Source organism: Bubalus kerabau, chromosome 23, assembly GCF_029407905.1.
Source record: "Bubalus kerabau isolate K-KA32 ecotype Philippines breed swamp buffalo chromosome 23, PCC_UOA_SB_1v2, whole genome shotgun sequence".
NCBI classification, from domain to species: Eukaryota; Metazoa; Chordata; class Mammalia; order Artiodactyla; family Bovidae; genus Bubalus; species Bubalus kerabau.
In genome coordinates, this window is record NC_073646.1 from 37396650 (window position 1) to 37413025 (window position 16376).

A 16376-nucleotide genomic window follows, 5' to 3' on the forward strand; every position below is an offset into this window, starting at 1 on the left:
ACATGCTGTGGAGCAACTAAGCCCGAGCACCACGACTGCAGGGTCAGTGCGCCGCAACTACTGACGCTCGTGCACCTAGAGCCTGTGGAAGAGAACCCACTGCAGTGAGAAGCCTGCGCACTGCGGTGAGGAGTAGCCCCTACTGGCAGCAACTCAGTTCAGTTCAGTTCAGTCGCTCGGTCATGTCCAACTCTTTTCGACCCCATGGATCGCAGCACGCCAGGCCTCCGTGTCCATCACCAACTCCCGGAGTTCACTCAGACTCATGTCCATTGAGTCGGTGATGCCATCCAGCCATCTCATCCTCTGTCGTCCCCTTCTCCTCCTGCCCCCAATCCCTCCCAGCATCAGAGTCTTTCCCAGTGAGTCAGCTCTTCACATGAGGTGGCCAAAGTACTGGAGTTTCAGCTTTAGCATCATTCCTTCCAAAGAATACCCAAGACTGATCTCCTTCAGAATGGACTGGCTGGATCTCCTTGCAGTCCAAGGGACTCTCAAGAGTCTTCTCCAACACCACAGTTCAAAAGCATCAATTCTTTGGTGTTCAGCTTTCTTCATAGTCCAACTCTCACATCCATACATGACCACAGGAAAAACCATAGCCTTGACTAGACGGACCTTTGTTGGCAAAGTAATGTCTCTGATTTTTAATATGCTAACTAGGTTGGTCATAACTTTCCTTCCAAGGAGTAAGCGTCTTTTAATTTCATGGCTGCAATCACTAGAGAAAGCCCAAGCGCAGTAACAAATATCCACCTCGACCAAAAAATTAAATAAATAAATCTTTGTTTAAAAAAAAATTTTTTTAAGTGCATTGAATTAGAGAAAAAAAATTTAAACATCTCAAAACCTCAGGGTAAAGCAACCATCCCATGGTTCTTTTTCTCCCAACAAAACTAAACATAATGTATTACTTAGTTGTTTTGTTAACTTTTCCTTCCACAGAGTGGAGGTGACTGGGCTGGCTGGAAAGACAGCAGAGGGTCTGCTCAGAGAGCCTGCAAAGAAGAGATTCTGAGGGACAGCTTGGGGACCACAGTTAATATTGAATTGCATATATGAAAGCTGCTAAGAGAGTACATCTTAAAAGTTCTCATCACAAGAAAAAGTAACTACAGATGGTGATGGATGTCATGCTTCAGTAACTGTGACTACTCCTTTTCTCCAATTATCCCTTAATTCCAGACCTTTTGTTCAAAAGAGTCAGGTGTGAGCAACAAGGCATTTTTAAAAACTTACAAAGACCCATAACTCCCTCCACCTTGGCACATGTCTTTGTTCCCTATTCTTGCTGTAATAAATGACCACAGACTTTGACTTAAAACATCACACACTTATTCTGGCAGTCAGAAGTCTGAAATAGTTTCCACTGATCTGAAACCAAAGTGTCTGTAGGGCTACATTCCTTCTAGGGGAGAATCCCTTTTGATGTCTTTTCCAGGTTCTAGAACTGCATTCCTTGCATTTCTCATTTCATGGGCTCTTCCTCAGCTTCAAATCCAGTATGTTAGCAGTATCTTCAAACGTCTCTCTTTGTCTCATTACCACTTTGCCCTCTACAGTACTCTCTCTACCTCCCTCTTATAAGGACACTTGGGATGACCTTCAGGGCCCACTGGGATAATCTCCCCATCTGAAGATTCTTAATCATATCTGCAAAATCCTTTTTGCCATATTCACAGGTGCTAAGCATTAGGACCCAGAAATCTTGGGGGCCACTGTTCAGCCTGCCGCAGCATGTATGAGCCACTGGAGGGGAGCTGGAGAGAGCAGCGTCCTCAGTCAAGTGACCTGGAACCACATCAACCCAACAAGAGATCCTGATGGCTGGGCCAGAATGAAGCTGGAATTCCCTAGGCTTCCTTTTGACTGGGCTGCACTCAGAGAGTCTACTGGCCAGGCTGGCCTGGGGTAGTGATTAAGGGAAAGAAAAGAAGCGTCAGGCCAACAAATGGTCAGGGCAGAAACTTTAATTTTTCAAAATAAGTCTAGAGAGCTCTCCATCCCTTTCATCCTGATCATTACCCAAGAGAAGGCTGACCAAGGGGCGATGTGGCCAGGCTGCCTTACTAAGCTAAGGTGTGTGGACCAGCGGGAGGTGAACCAAAGCCAGGCATTTAGGGTGCACTCTGACCCTGAGGGCCCCATCAATCCATGACTTTGCTTCAGGTGGTTTCCCCCAAGGCGGTAGCTGCCACTTTTTCATGTAAAACCCTTCTTGGGCCAGGCTGACTACACTTTTAAATATATCATTTATTTGACTAGTGAGGCCATTTAGGCTCTTCCTGTCAGGTTAACTCAGGTTCCAGTTGCGTCACCCCAGCATGGGGGTTTCAGCAGGTGGCGCTGTTGCAGGGAGTGGCTGCTTCCCTCACAGTCCCAGCTCTGAGCTGGATCCCACCTTCAGAGTCTGCGCTCGGTCTGGGGCCCTTCATCACTCTCATTCCCCTACTTCACACGAGTTAGTCTGAGCGAGCACGAGTGCTCGGTCATGTCTGACTCTTTTGCGACCCCATAGGATGGTTAACTTACCAAGCTCTTCTATCCATGGGATTTCCCAAAGCAAGAATACCGGAGTGGGTTGCCATATCCTCCTCCAGGGGATCTACCCAACCCAGCAATTGAACCCTCATCTCCTGTGTCTCCTGCATCGCAGGTGGATTCTTTCACCACTGAGCCACCTGCAAGTGAGTCTGAAGAGGCTGTTACATGTGTGATGAACTGGATCTTAGCACTAACGCCTCCCTAAGGCCAGGGACTTCCAATCACTGAGCAGGAGGTGCTCACAGCTGGGGTGCCCCAGAGCCACTGCTGCCATGGGCGTGTGGTGTAAAGGGGTGACCCAGAGGGGTCAGCACTGGGGTGTCATCGACCAAAAGACAAGCAGTAAGGGGACTCTCTGATTTCAGGGGTGCAGAGAATGTGATCACCCTGCAAAAATCTTAGGGCATTGGGTAGAAAGGTGAATAAAGAACCACAGGATTACACCTCAATTTCTAATAACTGCTAAAAACTAACTGGGATGCCCTTCGAATTCAGCCTGGGGTTCAGGTGGATCCCCTAAGAATGCTCACACCCAGAGAGCTGGAATAGAAGGACATCCAGATGTCCTGTCTGTCCCTCTCCATAGGTCCAAGCCTGCTTCCTCCCACTGTCCAGAATGCCCAAGTACTTAGAGGCCTGTCTCAGTCCTCTGGGGTCCTATACTGAGATGTTGGACAAGAGGGGCCAAGTGATGGGAAGAAACTGGCCTGGTGGTGATGGTCACCCAGAACCAGGGTGGAGTGGTGGTCCTACTCCTGGGCTGGCCTTGGGGCTGGCAAAAGGTCTTGCCCTTAGAGCAGCAGCTTTTGCAGGCCAGCTCTTTCCACAGTGTCACTCCGTAAAGGCAGCTCCCAGACAAATAAGCTAAGAATTTTGTCTGCATTCTGGGAGACAAGCTGCCCTGGAGCAGTAAAGATGGGGCAGCTTCCTTGTTGATTGTTCCTTAGGGGGGACTTCCCTAGTGGTCCAGTGGCTAAGACTGAACACTCCCAACACAAGGGGTTCCAGGTTCAACCCCTGGTAAAGAAACTAGATTCCACATGCCGCAACTAAAGATCCCATATGCCCCAACTAAGACCTGGCACAGCCAAATAAGTAAATAAATAAAAATAAAATATAAAAAAAAAAGAGAGAGAACTGGCTCTCTTTACACACTCTTTGGGAAGATTTCTGTTTTTACCGCCCACCCCCACCCTTCCGCCCTAAACCAAGTCCTGACATCCTTCTCTGAAGACGGCTACTGTCTGACGTGAGACCCACATAAGGCCACCAGTACCCTTCCTTCTATTGACCTCTGATAAGGCTTACTATTTTTTAAATGAAATTAATATTTTACTGCTTCATCAAGGACATTTTAAAATGAAACCAGATTTTTTTTGAAACTGGATTTTTTCAAAAGCTATGATCATATAGCAATGAAGAATATAACAGTTCAGTTTTGGGCCACTACCTGAATTTATGCTAAGGCGTTAGCAGTTTCACACTTTCATAGCATCATTTCAAATGTCAATACCATGAAAAACAAAAACAATCTGTCTTACGAAAACAGTTTTGACCTCCCAGACCACCTGGTCTCAGGGACCCACACAGCTTCACAGAATATTGTTTGAAAACTGCTCAAAATCAGCTATTTCAATAATGAGATAATAGTACCAACATCACACAAGAAGATTAGAGATTTTAGATGAAACAGATAAATTCATAGAAAGAACTTAACAAACCCAATATGATTCCAGAAGAAATAAAAATATAAATAGTCTTACAGGGACTTCCCTGGCAGTCCAGTGGTTAGGACTCTGAGCTTCAATGGCAGGGGGCACCGGTTCGATCATTGGTTGAGGAACTAAGATCCTACATGCCGCCTGTTGTGGCCAAAAAAGAAAGAAAGAAAAAGGAAAAAAAAAAAAAAAAAAGAATAGTCTTACAACCTTAAAAAATTCAATCAATAATTTTAAAAGTCCTTCCATAAAGAAATTCTAGGCTCAGATGACTTCAAAGATGAATTCTTATGAAAGTCTCTTCTGAGATAGAGAACAAAATAGATACAATTCTGCTCTAATCTGTTTGAAAAGCCATAGCTGCATCTTTAGGACAAATTGACTGTTTCATCACGTTTGCATCTGGCATCCACTTCTTAATGGTCATTCCCTTGGCCCCGGAGGGGACAGGGGAGGGCTGGGGAGAGGAGAGAGGCCTGAGCTCCAGCCAGATCAGGAGCCCCCTACTCAGAGCCAGAGCCGAGGCAGGCAAAAGAAAGAAAGAAAGAGCCTCTGGCTTACCAAGGCTTACATTTTTTTTACTCTATTTTCTTTATTTTCTTTTAGATAAAAGCTATATGGAAGTTTAAATGTTTTCTTTTCCACCTTGATGGACTGCCTTGGGAATCCTCTCTGTGATTCAAGGCATTTCAGAGTCCACAGACTCAAGAAAAATTAATAGTAGGTCTTTTGAGAACTTGCTGGGAGTTAACCAGATGGCTGGATTCTGGGGCAAACACCAAAAAAGTGAACTCAAGTTGACTTCTAGGCTCCACAGTAATAGGGTTGATTGTGTCAACAGTACTGGGAATCTAAGAGCTGTTTCCTGAGGACTGTCAGTAGGTGAGGGCTTCCCAGGGGGCCCTAGTGGTAAAGAACCTTCCTGTCGATGTGGGAGACATAAGAGACGCTGGTTCAATCCCTGGGCTGGGAAGATCCAACCTACTTCAGTATTCTTGCGTGGAGAATCACATGGATAGAGGAGCCTGGTGAGCTACAATTGCAGCGAGTCAGATGTGACTTAGCTACTGAGCACCACCACCATATTTTACTGGAATTGGTTAGATTACTGTCCTTAGACTGAAGTTGCCAGAGAGAAGACAATGGCACCCCACTCCAGTACTCTTGCCTGGAAAATCCCATGGACGGAGGAGCCTGGTAGGCTGCAGTCCAGGGGGTCGCTGAGAGTCGGATACGACTGAGCGACTTCACTTTCACTTTTATGCATTAGAGAAAGAAATGGCAACGCACTCCAGTGTTCTTGCCTGGAGAATCCCAGGGACGGGGGAGCCTGGTGGGCTGCCGTCTATGGGGTCGCACAGAGGCGGACACGACTGAAGCGATTTAGCAGCAGCAGCAGCAGCAGCCAGAGAGTAAGTTAGGTTGTACTGCAGAGCTGAATGGCTGCGCTACAAATATTGAAGGCAGTGAAAATTGAGATCAAATGCGAGGCAGGGCCATAGAGGAATCAAGAAGATCACAAGATTTCATTTTGTTTATAATCTGAAGGATTTGATTCGACACTTCCAGGACTCCTCCTGGAAGGGAATAAACGTGAGTGAACCACGAAGCGTCGCCCCTCATTCCCTCAAGCGTTTCACTTATTTCACTTTCTTCACATGGATGGGGCTTCACCAGTTTTCTTCGGATCTGAGTGGATCTGGATCGGAAACTTACTCAAGCCTTTTCTGCTCGCATCACTTGTATAGGTTTTTGTCCTCACGTGAACTCTGATGGGCCAGAAGGTTTTCTTCAGATTTTAGTCATTTAAAGGAGGCATTTTACATGAACTTGGTCTGTTTGGAAGCATAAGCTTGATTTGGAAACTTCAAATATGGGTGAGTTTTCTATATCGAATCCTTCAGGCGTCCTCCTGTTGGCCGCGGGTCAGCTGGGGACTCGGATCGCTTGGAACCAGGGCGTTTGGCTTGGCTCTCGGCAGCCCCACGGGAGACCACATGGGCACACAGCCGGCACCCGCTGGGCACGCTGCGCCCCGCCTTCCGCTCCCCAGCCGCTCAGGCGCGCCGCAGACCAGGTGCGCGGTGGCGCCCTCCCTGCCTGGCCAGCAGGGGGCGCGAGGGGCGGGGACGGCAGGCCCTCCTTGTCGCTTCAGCGCTGGGGCCCCGCGCTCAGTCAGCAAACCACCGAGAGGCGAAGACCTCCCATTTTCCTAGAGGGAACAAGTGGACGTGGAGGGGGACATCCAGGATGGTGGGGAGGGGGGGTGACTAAGACCGACCCGGAAGCGAAACGGAGGGGACTTCCGTTCTTTGTTCTGTCCCCGGTGTGTGGGTCCGTGACAGTGTCCAACGGGGCCTGTTTGGTGTCCGGTCCCCTAAATCTACCGTCCCTGCCCCCAGGGTGAGTCCGGCCGCCCCCAGGGCTCGAGGTGGGACGGAGGCAGTGATCGCCGGAGAAGGGGTGGTGTCCCTGCCGCCGCGGCCCGCGGGGTTCCCAGGACCACCTGGAGCAGGGTGCCGGGCGGGGGGGCGGGGAGGGCGCCGGTGCCAACTCTGCTTTCCCCGGCACCCCGGCACCCGGCCCCTCACGGCCGGCCCTGCGTCGGGGGAGGAAAGGGGCTGCGGTTCTGGTTCTGCGACAGCGCCTGGCTCCAGCCCTTCAAAGTTCCAGTGTGGCTGGAGAGGCATCCCTCTCTTTAAACGGCCGATGACAGCGACCCTAACTTGGTCCTTCCCGGAAACGTTTTCATATGATGTTAACAGTTATCCGCGCTCCGGGTGGGAGGGAGGGTTTAATCAGCTGGGAACGGACCAGAGAAGGAGGGGTTCTAGGAAGCGCAGTTAGAACCATTCAGATGACCGAAGAATGCCCCTGGCGCCCAGTAAATCGAGTCTTTTTCGGAGAGGTGTACAACTGGGTCCCATTTCAGCTGTATTAGGTCCCTGATTTGATTCGCTTTTCAACTGGGATTGAACACAGACCGACCCGGTGTTTCCTTTCTGAAACTCATGGAGAGAAGCAGGATCCTGAACTTGAAATCTGTGGGGCACTTAGAGGAACTAAACCTATTTATTATCTCCAAGAAGAGAAGTTGTGGAGAGTGGGCATCATCTGGTTTCACCTGTTTGGTGGAGAGTCCTGCGGAAGGAGAAGGTTCTATCACACAGGACACTAGGACTCTGAGGTGAAAGTCCAAGGGGTAGATTTTTTTTTCAGTTAAGCATCCAAAGCCCTTTCTAATGGCTTACCTGTACGGCAATGGGACAGACTCCCTGAGGTAGCCGAGAGTGTCTAGTAGCAAGTTAGCTGCCAGAACCTTAAGAACTGGAGAAGGTGTTTCTTGTCTTGGGTGCGAGGTTGACCTGGAGAACTGTGATTTCCATTCCAGTTCTAAAGGTGCAACACAAATACCAGCTGTGGTCTTAATCAGTATTTATTAGCATAGGTTCTTTGTCTTTTCCTCTTAACTCCAAATATCTAGATTAGAAGTGAAGCTTACATAAACACTTGAAATTCCTTTTTCTTTTTCTTTTCCTTAGTCCTACAGCACTGATAGCAAATAAGTCTGAACTCCCAGGGATTTGAACAGAGGCTGCCAAGTTCACAATAATTGCTACTCTGGCCTTCTAGAGACTAACTCCAGAGAAGGAAGGAAAGAGTCCAGCAGGTAAAGCTTCCCACGACTTCTCACTGCCCGGTCATCCTTCCCGGAACACTGCATCTAGGAGCACTGCAGGGGGTCGCATGGGCAGTGGAGCAGGGGAAGGGCCCTGCCTGGACCTGAAGCTCTAAGGGCACAATGGGGGTTTTTCTTTCTGTGAGAAACATTGTTCAGTGATCCAGACACTGGGGACTTGTTCTCAACAGTATGCCTTTGAGCTCCAGCTTTGGTTAACCCAGCTGCGAGGAGGGAGTGCTACTTTCTCTGGAGTCTGAGCCTCTGACTTTCCTTTCTAAGGAGAGTTTAGACTGAGAGCGGATTTATTGGGAATGTCTGCTTATAACCAGTCCTGGAGATTGTCAAGTTGGGCAATAGGAAGAAGAAGATGGCTGACTGAGAAAAAGCTGAAGGGCCCCAGCTAGGAGGGTGATGATAGCAAGAGGGTGTGTCACCTTGATTGTCAGTGGGCCTGGCTTATGCCTGATTCTTTGCTTTTCACTATATAATGGCATTGTGATGGGCCTTCTACAGCCCCTTGCTGCCCAAAGACTAGAGTTCTCTGAACTCTGAGTGACTCTAGGGGGCCTTCTCCTTTTATATCTTAGGTGAATGCAATGGTCACTCTTGATTGTTTTACTCCTTTCAGGAGTACCCTGCAATGTAGTTGACACTCAACAGATGTTTTTTATATGAGTAGATGAATAAAGAGAGGGAGGTGGACAAAATCCAGGGGTTTTCACCTAGGTTCTTGCCTAAGTGTCAGGCTGCTCTGAGGACTGCTGCACTCTTCTCAACCTGTTGATTCTTGAGGACAGACTTGTACTTGAGATTCAAATCTTAGTCTAGGTACTAACTTGACACTCACTGTTATTCACTGGGGCAACAGAGAACAGACCTCTTGATTGCCGTGGCAGCCAGGGAGCAGGGACCTTAGTAGGGATAAAAATGGAGTAATAAATGATAGTAGGCTTTTTAAAAAGCATTGGTTCTCGCTTCAGGGACTTATATTCTGATCCAAGGAAATCTGTTATGAGAGAAAGGAGATAAAAAAGCAAGCTGGCTGCTGCTTCTCAGGGCGAGGAGACACAGCAACTGGGACTATTCTCCCAGAATCTAGTGAATATGTCCACCCACACCCTGTGATGAGACTATACAAGGACCACAGAAAGGGCCCAAATCCGTCAATAACATCCCACCGTTGACTGAGACTGAAAACAGAAAACTGTCTCAGGGAGAAAGGGAGGAAGAATTTATCTTTTTTCTGGCCATGCTGCATGGTTTACAGGATCTCTGTTCCCCGACTAGGAATTGAACCTGGGCCACGTCAATGAAAGCACTGAATCCTAACCACTGGACCACAAGGAAATGCCCGAATTTATCTTAATAAATCTGCACTATCTGTCCTAGTTCTGTGAGACAGGGTTTTTAAAATGGGACAGAGAACTTCTGGAAGTTCTGGAAGTATTCTGTACTATCTGTTATTTGGGGGCTGTTTCTTGGCCCCTTTTCCTCTAAAGAGAGCATCTACATTTACTATAACAGCTAGAAACATACCACAGTAAAAATTTTTTTTTTCTTTTTAGTAGAAGAAAAATGTTTATGAGGATTAAAAAAAAAATCTGTATACGTTTGTTTGTCCATTATTCCAAGTGTACTTAAAACTTGATACTTAGACATTTTGCCACCTGTAACACTCTTTTTCACTGTTCTTCATTTGAGTAATTGCTTAGTATTTAACTTTGTTAATGGCATCATTTGGCACCTGTGTTCTCCATTTTTGTTGTTAGAACTACCACCCAGTGTGAATTGGGGAGCCTAAAGTGGGATGTTGTCCAGGAACTTGGGCGTTTGACCCAAAAGACTAGTCTCAGTTACTGCATTTCCTCTTGCTGTTTTGGTACTAACTGAAATGCTACTTCCCTTCTTTCTGTATGCAGGAGGGTTTTTAAAAACTATCTTTGAACCTTGAACTTTTGCTTCTGTAGTGCTTCCACCTTCTCATACAAACCCTGCTTCCTGCTGACTCTGAAAATAGGAGACCAGAGATCCGAGCTTCTAGTACGACCCATGGAAACTCAGGCTGATCGAGTATCTCAGGAACCTCAGGCCTTGCTTGAGAGCGGTAAGGAATTTATCCTTTTATTCACTTATTCAGCAGATGCCCGTTTAAATCGCTCATTCACCAGGTGCCGGGCTAACTGCTGGAATCCTTACTGGCGAGGACATAGTCTTTGCCTTTCACTAACTCCTAGCCTAGTGGGGAAGGCTGACTGAAGCCATTCATTAAGTACAGCTTGATAGGTTTTATAGCTGAGACATTTTTAAGGGCTGTGGGTTCCTCATGCAGCATTTAGAAAACTGTGACAATCACCAGACTCCCATTTTCCAGGTGCTTTGTAACAGCCCTGGTTTGTGCTCTTCTGGAGCATGTGCTTAGGGGAGCTCTTGGGAGTTATTTTGGAGATCACAGGCAAAAAGGGTAGAAGGAAGAGGAAGGGCGTGAAAAGTATTTGTATTTTGTTCTCACAGACTGCCACTGACTTTGGAGCCAGTTTGTGTCCAAGGAAGTATTATTCCCATACTTATCAAGAAAATGCATTTAAAAACATTTTTATCTGCATGATTCTACAGAATGTAGTATCTCCAGAGATTTAGTCTCTCAAGGACCAATATGTTAACTTAAGAATTACAGGAAAAGATACATAATCAAGCACAGAAACGGGAAACACTTACAGTGTGTAGATTTGATCTGGGGATCAAGAAAATAAGAGAAGAATCGTGGGCATTATGACTTGCTTCAGAGTTGGAGTGAAGCTAGCTTTCCTCTGGGTAAGAAGTCCAAGAGATTGAGTTGGAATGTGGAGAACGATGGAAGAGACACGAACAGGATAGCTGGTGCCTCCTGGGACAGACCAGAGCGCCAGGGTCAGCAGGGCTGTGGGCGTCTCTGCTCAGGCCACGAGGCTCACGCTGGCCGTGAGCACCTCTTCCAGCGGCAGAGGGAGTGAACTTAGAGATGCAGGAGTGGGGGTACTAGGTTGTCCTGGACCCAGGAGTTTCCGTAACGGGTGGAGAGGCTCAAGTGCAGATCGACTCTCACGGACCCTCTCATCCTCAGCTCTTCCTTCCTCAAGAGGCCCCGCGTTTCCTGACAAGGGCGCTCTGGGGGATGAGATGCTGGCAGCTGCGCTCCTGAAGGCCAAGGCCCAGGTGAGCCACGCTTTACCCTTTTTTCCCTTCCCGCTTTGCAGAAATCTCTTGTGCAACAACATCCTGTTCCGTGATTCCCCCGTCAGGACCGCGGGACTCCCCGCGGAATCATGGACTCCACTTAGTCTCAGCCTCTCCTCTGTCTTCCTCCACCCTGACTGCCATTCCCACTTCCCAAATATTGGGAAGTGTTACTCAACCCCGAATTAGCTTTTGGCTCCACCAGCCTCATCCCTGAGCCAGAAATTGCACACGAGAACGTGTCGTTTCAGGAACTGGTGACCTTTGAGGATGTGGCTGTGTACTTCATCCGGAAGGAGTGGAAGCGTTTGGAGCCTGCCCAGAGGGACCTCTACAGGGACGTGATGCTGGAGAATTATGGCAACGTGTTCTCGCTGGGTAGGAACGATGCTCCCTCAGTGAAACTCCCTTTTGGCCTTCCTTTGCCTCCTCCTTTGCTAGTAACAGTTGAGTCACTGAAAATCATTATCTAAGGACTGACTTCGTCTCAGAAAGTTCTGACAACAATAGTAGTGACTCCCATTTGCAGTCTGTAGGTCCTTAAGAGTGTTTACAGGTAGTCTCTCCTTCAGTCCTCACAGTGTTGCAGCTGTTGAGGCAGCCAGAATTATCCTCATTTTATAGGTGAGGAAAGAGAGCTCAGAGGTCTTAAATGCTTTGCATACAGTCATATTGCTAGTGACTGGGAGGACCCGAGCCCTGGCCTTTAAACTCCCAATCTGTTACTTTTTCTCATGTTATTCTTAGGACTTAACATTAACACATAACCTAGAGATTTTCTCAAAAGATTCACACATTGGGATCCCCGAACATGTGAGGCACTGCTCTGTGTCCAAGTGAAGATTCTGGAACTCTGTCAGGCTCCTCCCCTTCTCTGTTGGACTTCCTCTAGGGACCTGTTGCTTTGTGGATGGACCTCGGGTAACTGCTGCCCTTGTAGAGATTTCACCTTGTGTCAGGGAGCAGTTGGCTTCTTAACCTTTAAACCTGTGGACTGTTCCTTCCTTCCCCCTCACCCACTGTCAGGACGTTTTCCTGGGCAAGGCCAGGGTCTTCCCCGCTCCCACGGGAGGCCTCCCCCTCTGTGTCTTCTCTGTCCCCTGCAGGTCCTGGGTCTGGGATTGAGCTCTGGGCCATTTGGTACGAACAGGATAAACCTTGTCCTGTCTTTCCCCATGAGCAGGATTCCCTTTTCTGAATTTTGATGTGATCTCTGGGCTGGAGTGAGAGGAATTGCCGAGGGGCCTGGATTGGAAGGGAACTGAGAGCAGAGAGGTCCTGAGAGGCACCTGTTCGGGTGAGGGAGGAACAGCTCTTTCTGTCCCTAACGCTCACTGCCCTGCCTTGACTCCTTCAGTTACTGACAGACTAAACATGCTAACCATCTGGACCCCTTCCACTTGTCCTCTATGCCTGAAGTTCCCTTAGAAACCCCAGAGCGCTGAGAGTGGCAAAGTCAAACATAGAAACTGTTTACAAATCCGCTCAGTTAGCACAGTGTTCTAGGCCCAGGGCTGGAGGTGGGCTGACCTTTGTCTCTTGCCTGTTCCCATGGACTTGGTGAAGGTGACGTGACTACAAACCAGAGTGTCCTGTTCCCCTGGGGCTGCAGGGCTGCACCCTTGTTGTGGCTTCCTGATCTGCTGCTGCTTCTCCACACCCGGCTGTGTCTTCCTGTGGGAGACAGACTGGTCCGTGTGCGTTTCTTGTGCCTACTCCCTTTCATCCTCTCACTGGCCCGGCTGTCACCATCTCCCAGTTTATCTTGAACCTCTGACCTCTAGGACTTTGTCACTTCATTAAACAGTTTGTCCTGCCTCTCCTATTTTTTGGTTCCCTGCCTCTGCCTGATCCAGTTTTCTCTTCACTTCCAGCTTATTTCTCGATTTTCCTTCTTTTCTCCTTCCCTGTTTCTTTGGCCCAGTTCTCTTATTCTGCATCAGCTGCATACAGCCTGGGCAGGCCTTTTTGCACATTGATAAGTGGCATGTGCTTTTAGCCTGTGAATATGATGTGATTAGCCTGTCTCTGGTTTTGAGCCTTTTTTCCATAAGGAATAAGTGATATTTGTATTCTATATTGTGCCAGATGGTGAGACCAGAACTGAGCCTGATTCTGAAATTTCTGAAGATAGAGGATCACATGGGGTGCTGTTGGGAAGATTCCAGAAGGATATTTCTCAGGGTCTTAAGTTTGAAGAAGCCTATGAACAAGAAGTCAGTCTGAAGAGGCAGCTGGGGAGCTCCTCTGGAGAGAGACTGAATAGGAAGATGCAGGAGTTTGGTCAAGTGGCAGCTGAGGAGCAGCGAGCCCCCACGGGAGGTAGAAGTGAGAAGTGCGGCGATCTGAGGGACAGCTTCACAGTGGGCGCCAACCTCATTTCCCATCAGAGACTCCCTGTGGGGGACAGGCCCCATAAGTGTGATGAATGTAGCAAGAGCTTTAATCGAACTTCAGACCTCATTCAGCATCAGAGAATCCACACTGGGGAGAAACCCTATGAATGTAGCGAGTGTGGGAAGGCCTTCAGCCAGAGCTCACACCTTATTCAGCATCAGAGGATCCACACTGGGGAGAAACCTTACGAGTGCAACGACTGCGGGAAGACCTTCAGCTGCAGCTCAGCTCTCATTCTTCACCGGAGGATCCACACGGGAGAGAAGCCCTATGAATGTAACGAGTGTGGGAAAACCTTCAGCTGGAGCTCCACCCTCACTCACCACCAGAGGATCCACACTGGAGAGAAACCATACGCTTGTAACGAATGTGGGAAAGCCTTCAGCAGGAGCTCCACCCTCATTCACCACCAGAGGATCCACACTGGAGAGAAGCCCTATGAATGTAACGAGTGTGGGAAGGCCTTCAGCCAGAGCTCACACCTCTATCAGCACCAGAGGATCCACACTGGAGAGAAGCCCTATGAATGTATGGAATGTGGAGGGAAGTTTACCTATAGCTCAGGCCTTATTCAGCATCAAAGAATCCACACTGGGGAGAATCCCTATGAATGTAGTGAGTGTGGGAAAGCCTTTAGGTACAGCTCTGCTCTGGTTCGCCACCAGAGAATTCACACTGGAGAGAAGCCTTTGAATGTAATGGGAGTGAGCAAAAGTTCCCTCCAAGTCACTGCTGAAGTAAATATCAGAGAGTCTACGTGAAAGAGAGGCACACGCCGGTTTTCCTCACTTCCTGAGTCTCCAGAGCTCCTGCCTTACTACCTGAGTATGAACTTAGGACGTGTCCCTTCCGACTCCAACCTTTCACCATAGAGAACGGGGCCTGTTGGGCAAATCATCCTGGCCCCGTGATTAGCAACCTAGTCATTTTTCCCAGGAATGATTCCAGCCTTGAAGAATTAGGCTGCCAGCAACAGATGGAGCGCTGGGAGCAGAGGAAACTCTGGGATCAGTCTCCTTCCATTTGGGAGGGGAGTTTGCACTAGACCATTTTTCTCACACCGGAAGAGCCTTTCCACAGTGGAGATGGAAGCACAGTAGGAATAAAATTCCAGGGGTTCCTCTAGTTGGAGTTGGCACAGTCAGCACAGAAGAAAGTGGAAAGAATGTTCTGGGTTGTGTTTCGTGCTAGAAAGGGGAAATGGAGGCCGCATTTCAAAGCCACTGCTTCTAATCCAGCTTTAAATTTTGATGAGGAATTTCTTCTTTTGATAAGGAATGTGCTATTTTGTTTCCTGACTTCATTAATTATGGAAATCTGGTGCTGAGGGATTTGTTATTTCATTGGGCAGGTGTAGGGGAACACTGAGAGAGGTTTTCTGTAGTGACCATGTATCCTCCCGGGCTCTTGGAGCAGCAAGACCAAACCTCCACGCATTTGGTGGAGAACTCGCTCATCCCTTTTATGACAGGACTAATTGCAAAGCCCAGCTCCTCCGTGAGCATAACCTGAGGGGAAGGATCCAAAGCCTTTAGCACTGGCCTCAGTTTTCCTTCTCTCCTCTTCCTCCGGCCACTCCTGTGATGGAAAGTGATTTAAGCTAAACCCCTAGCTACCAAGGATGCTTTTAAGGAGCTCGCTCAGCCAGCTTGCCCTGCCCTCTGAGATCTATGACCTATGGCCTCTGGCCCCAGCCGCTAGACCTCTCCCGACCCCACCTCTGACTTCAGCAGCCAAGTGTGAATGCAGAGAGCAAAGCCCCAAGGAGGAAGCTTGGGCCTGACCCTAGTGGAGGGCTCCTTGCTGGGTTAGGATGGAGCTCCCCAAGTTTTCCCAGCAGAAGGGATGACCTTTCATTCTGTTTTCCCAGTCCTGCTCATCTGTAGCATAAATGAAATGCACTATTAAACAGAATAGTTTTTCAGAAGGATGGCTTGAGTGTGTCTGTGCAGGGGCCAAATTTATTTCAGTTTAAGCAAACATTAGTGACTATGAATGGAATCTTTAAAAATTAATCTTTAAAACTTTTTACAAACAACCATTTATTTCTCCTCTAATCTCAAACCTGGAACCTCCCTCCCTCGACCCCAGCCTGTCCTCTGCACACGGCATACTGCACGCCACACATGGGCTGTCTCATTCACATGGCCGCTTACACACTCATGCCTGCCTTTAGGGTTTTACGTGCTGCATGTCCTTCTGTGTGGTGCAGTACTTCGCACCAGCAACCAGGACTGGAAAGGTGCTTCTGAATGTGGGGTCCTTGACAGGAGCCTACTTAGATGTTGGGTCACAATGGACATAGTGAGGAAGTTCCTGGAGGTCCAGTGGTTGGGACTCGGTTCTCTCACTGTCTGGTTGCAAGGTTCAATCCCTGGTTGGGGAACTAAGATCCTGCAAGCCATATCACACAGCCCAAAACAAAACAACAGGCACATTGAGATTTCTTGGTTTGGCTCTTGGCAGGGGGTGGGAGGTTATAGTCGTGAGGAAAGCTGAGATGGAGAAGATGAGGAAATGCCTGGAACTCTAGCCTCTGAAAAATTCTGGATCATATACTGTGATTGGCCATCTAATATGGTTTTAATTTTTTTAAACTTATAATTTTTGGCTTTTCTTTGACGCCCACCACAGACTTGAGACTGACTTTGTTTCTCCAAGTGCAGACCATGAACCATCACAGCAGGGTCACTGGGCTGCTTGCTAGTCACACAGGTGTCTGAGTTCTAGTCAGACCCATGAAGTATAATTCCTGAGGGTAGAGCCTAAACATTTAGACTGAGAAGAACTGGTCATGAAATGGAGAACATTTCTAGGAGCTA

The 16376-nt window shown here is 48.2% G+C and overlaps 1 protein-coding gene across 2 annotated transcripts; it reads left to right on the forward strand.

Annotated features, from left to right (window-relative positions):
* Window positions 1–6526: 6526 nt before the first annotated feature.
* On the forward strand, window positions 6527–15922 carry ZNF3 (zinc finger protein 3). 2 transcript variants are annotated; one of them, XM_055562001.1, is made up of 6 exons: window positions 6527–6665; window positions 7805–7932; window positions 9864–10048; window positions 11045–11136; window positions 11409–11535; window positions 13246–15922. In XM_055562001.1, exons 3-6 carry the CDS (start codon window positions 9994–9996, stop codon window positions 14313–14315), a joined length of 1344 nt encoding a protein of 447 aa, XP_055417976.1. In that variant the 5' UTR covers window positions 6527–6665; window positions 7805–7932; window positions 9864–9993; the 3' UTR covers window positions 14316–15922. The 2 variants fall into 2 exon arrangements, with proteins under 2 accessions (XP_055417976.1, XP_055417975.1); XM_055562000.1 differs by having other exon boundaries at window positions 9912–10048.
* Window positions 15923–16376: the final 454 nt, after the last annotated feature.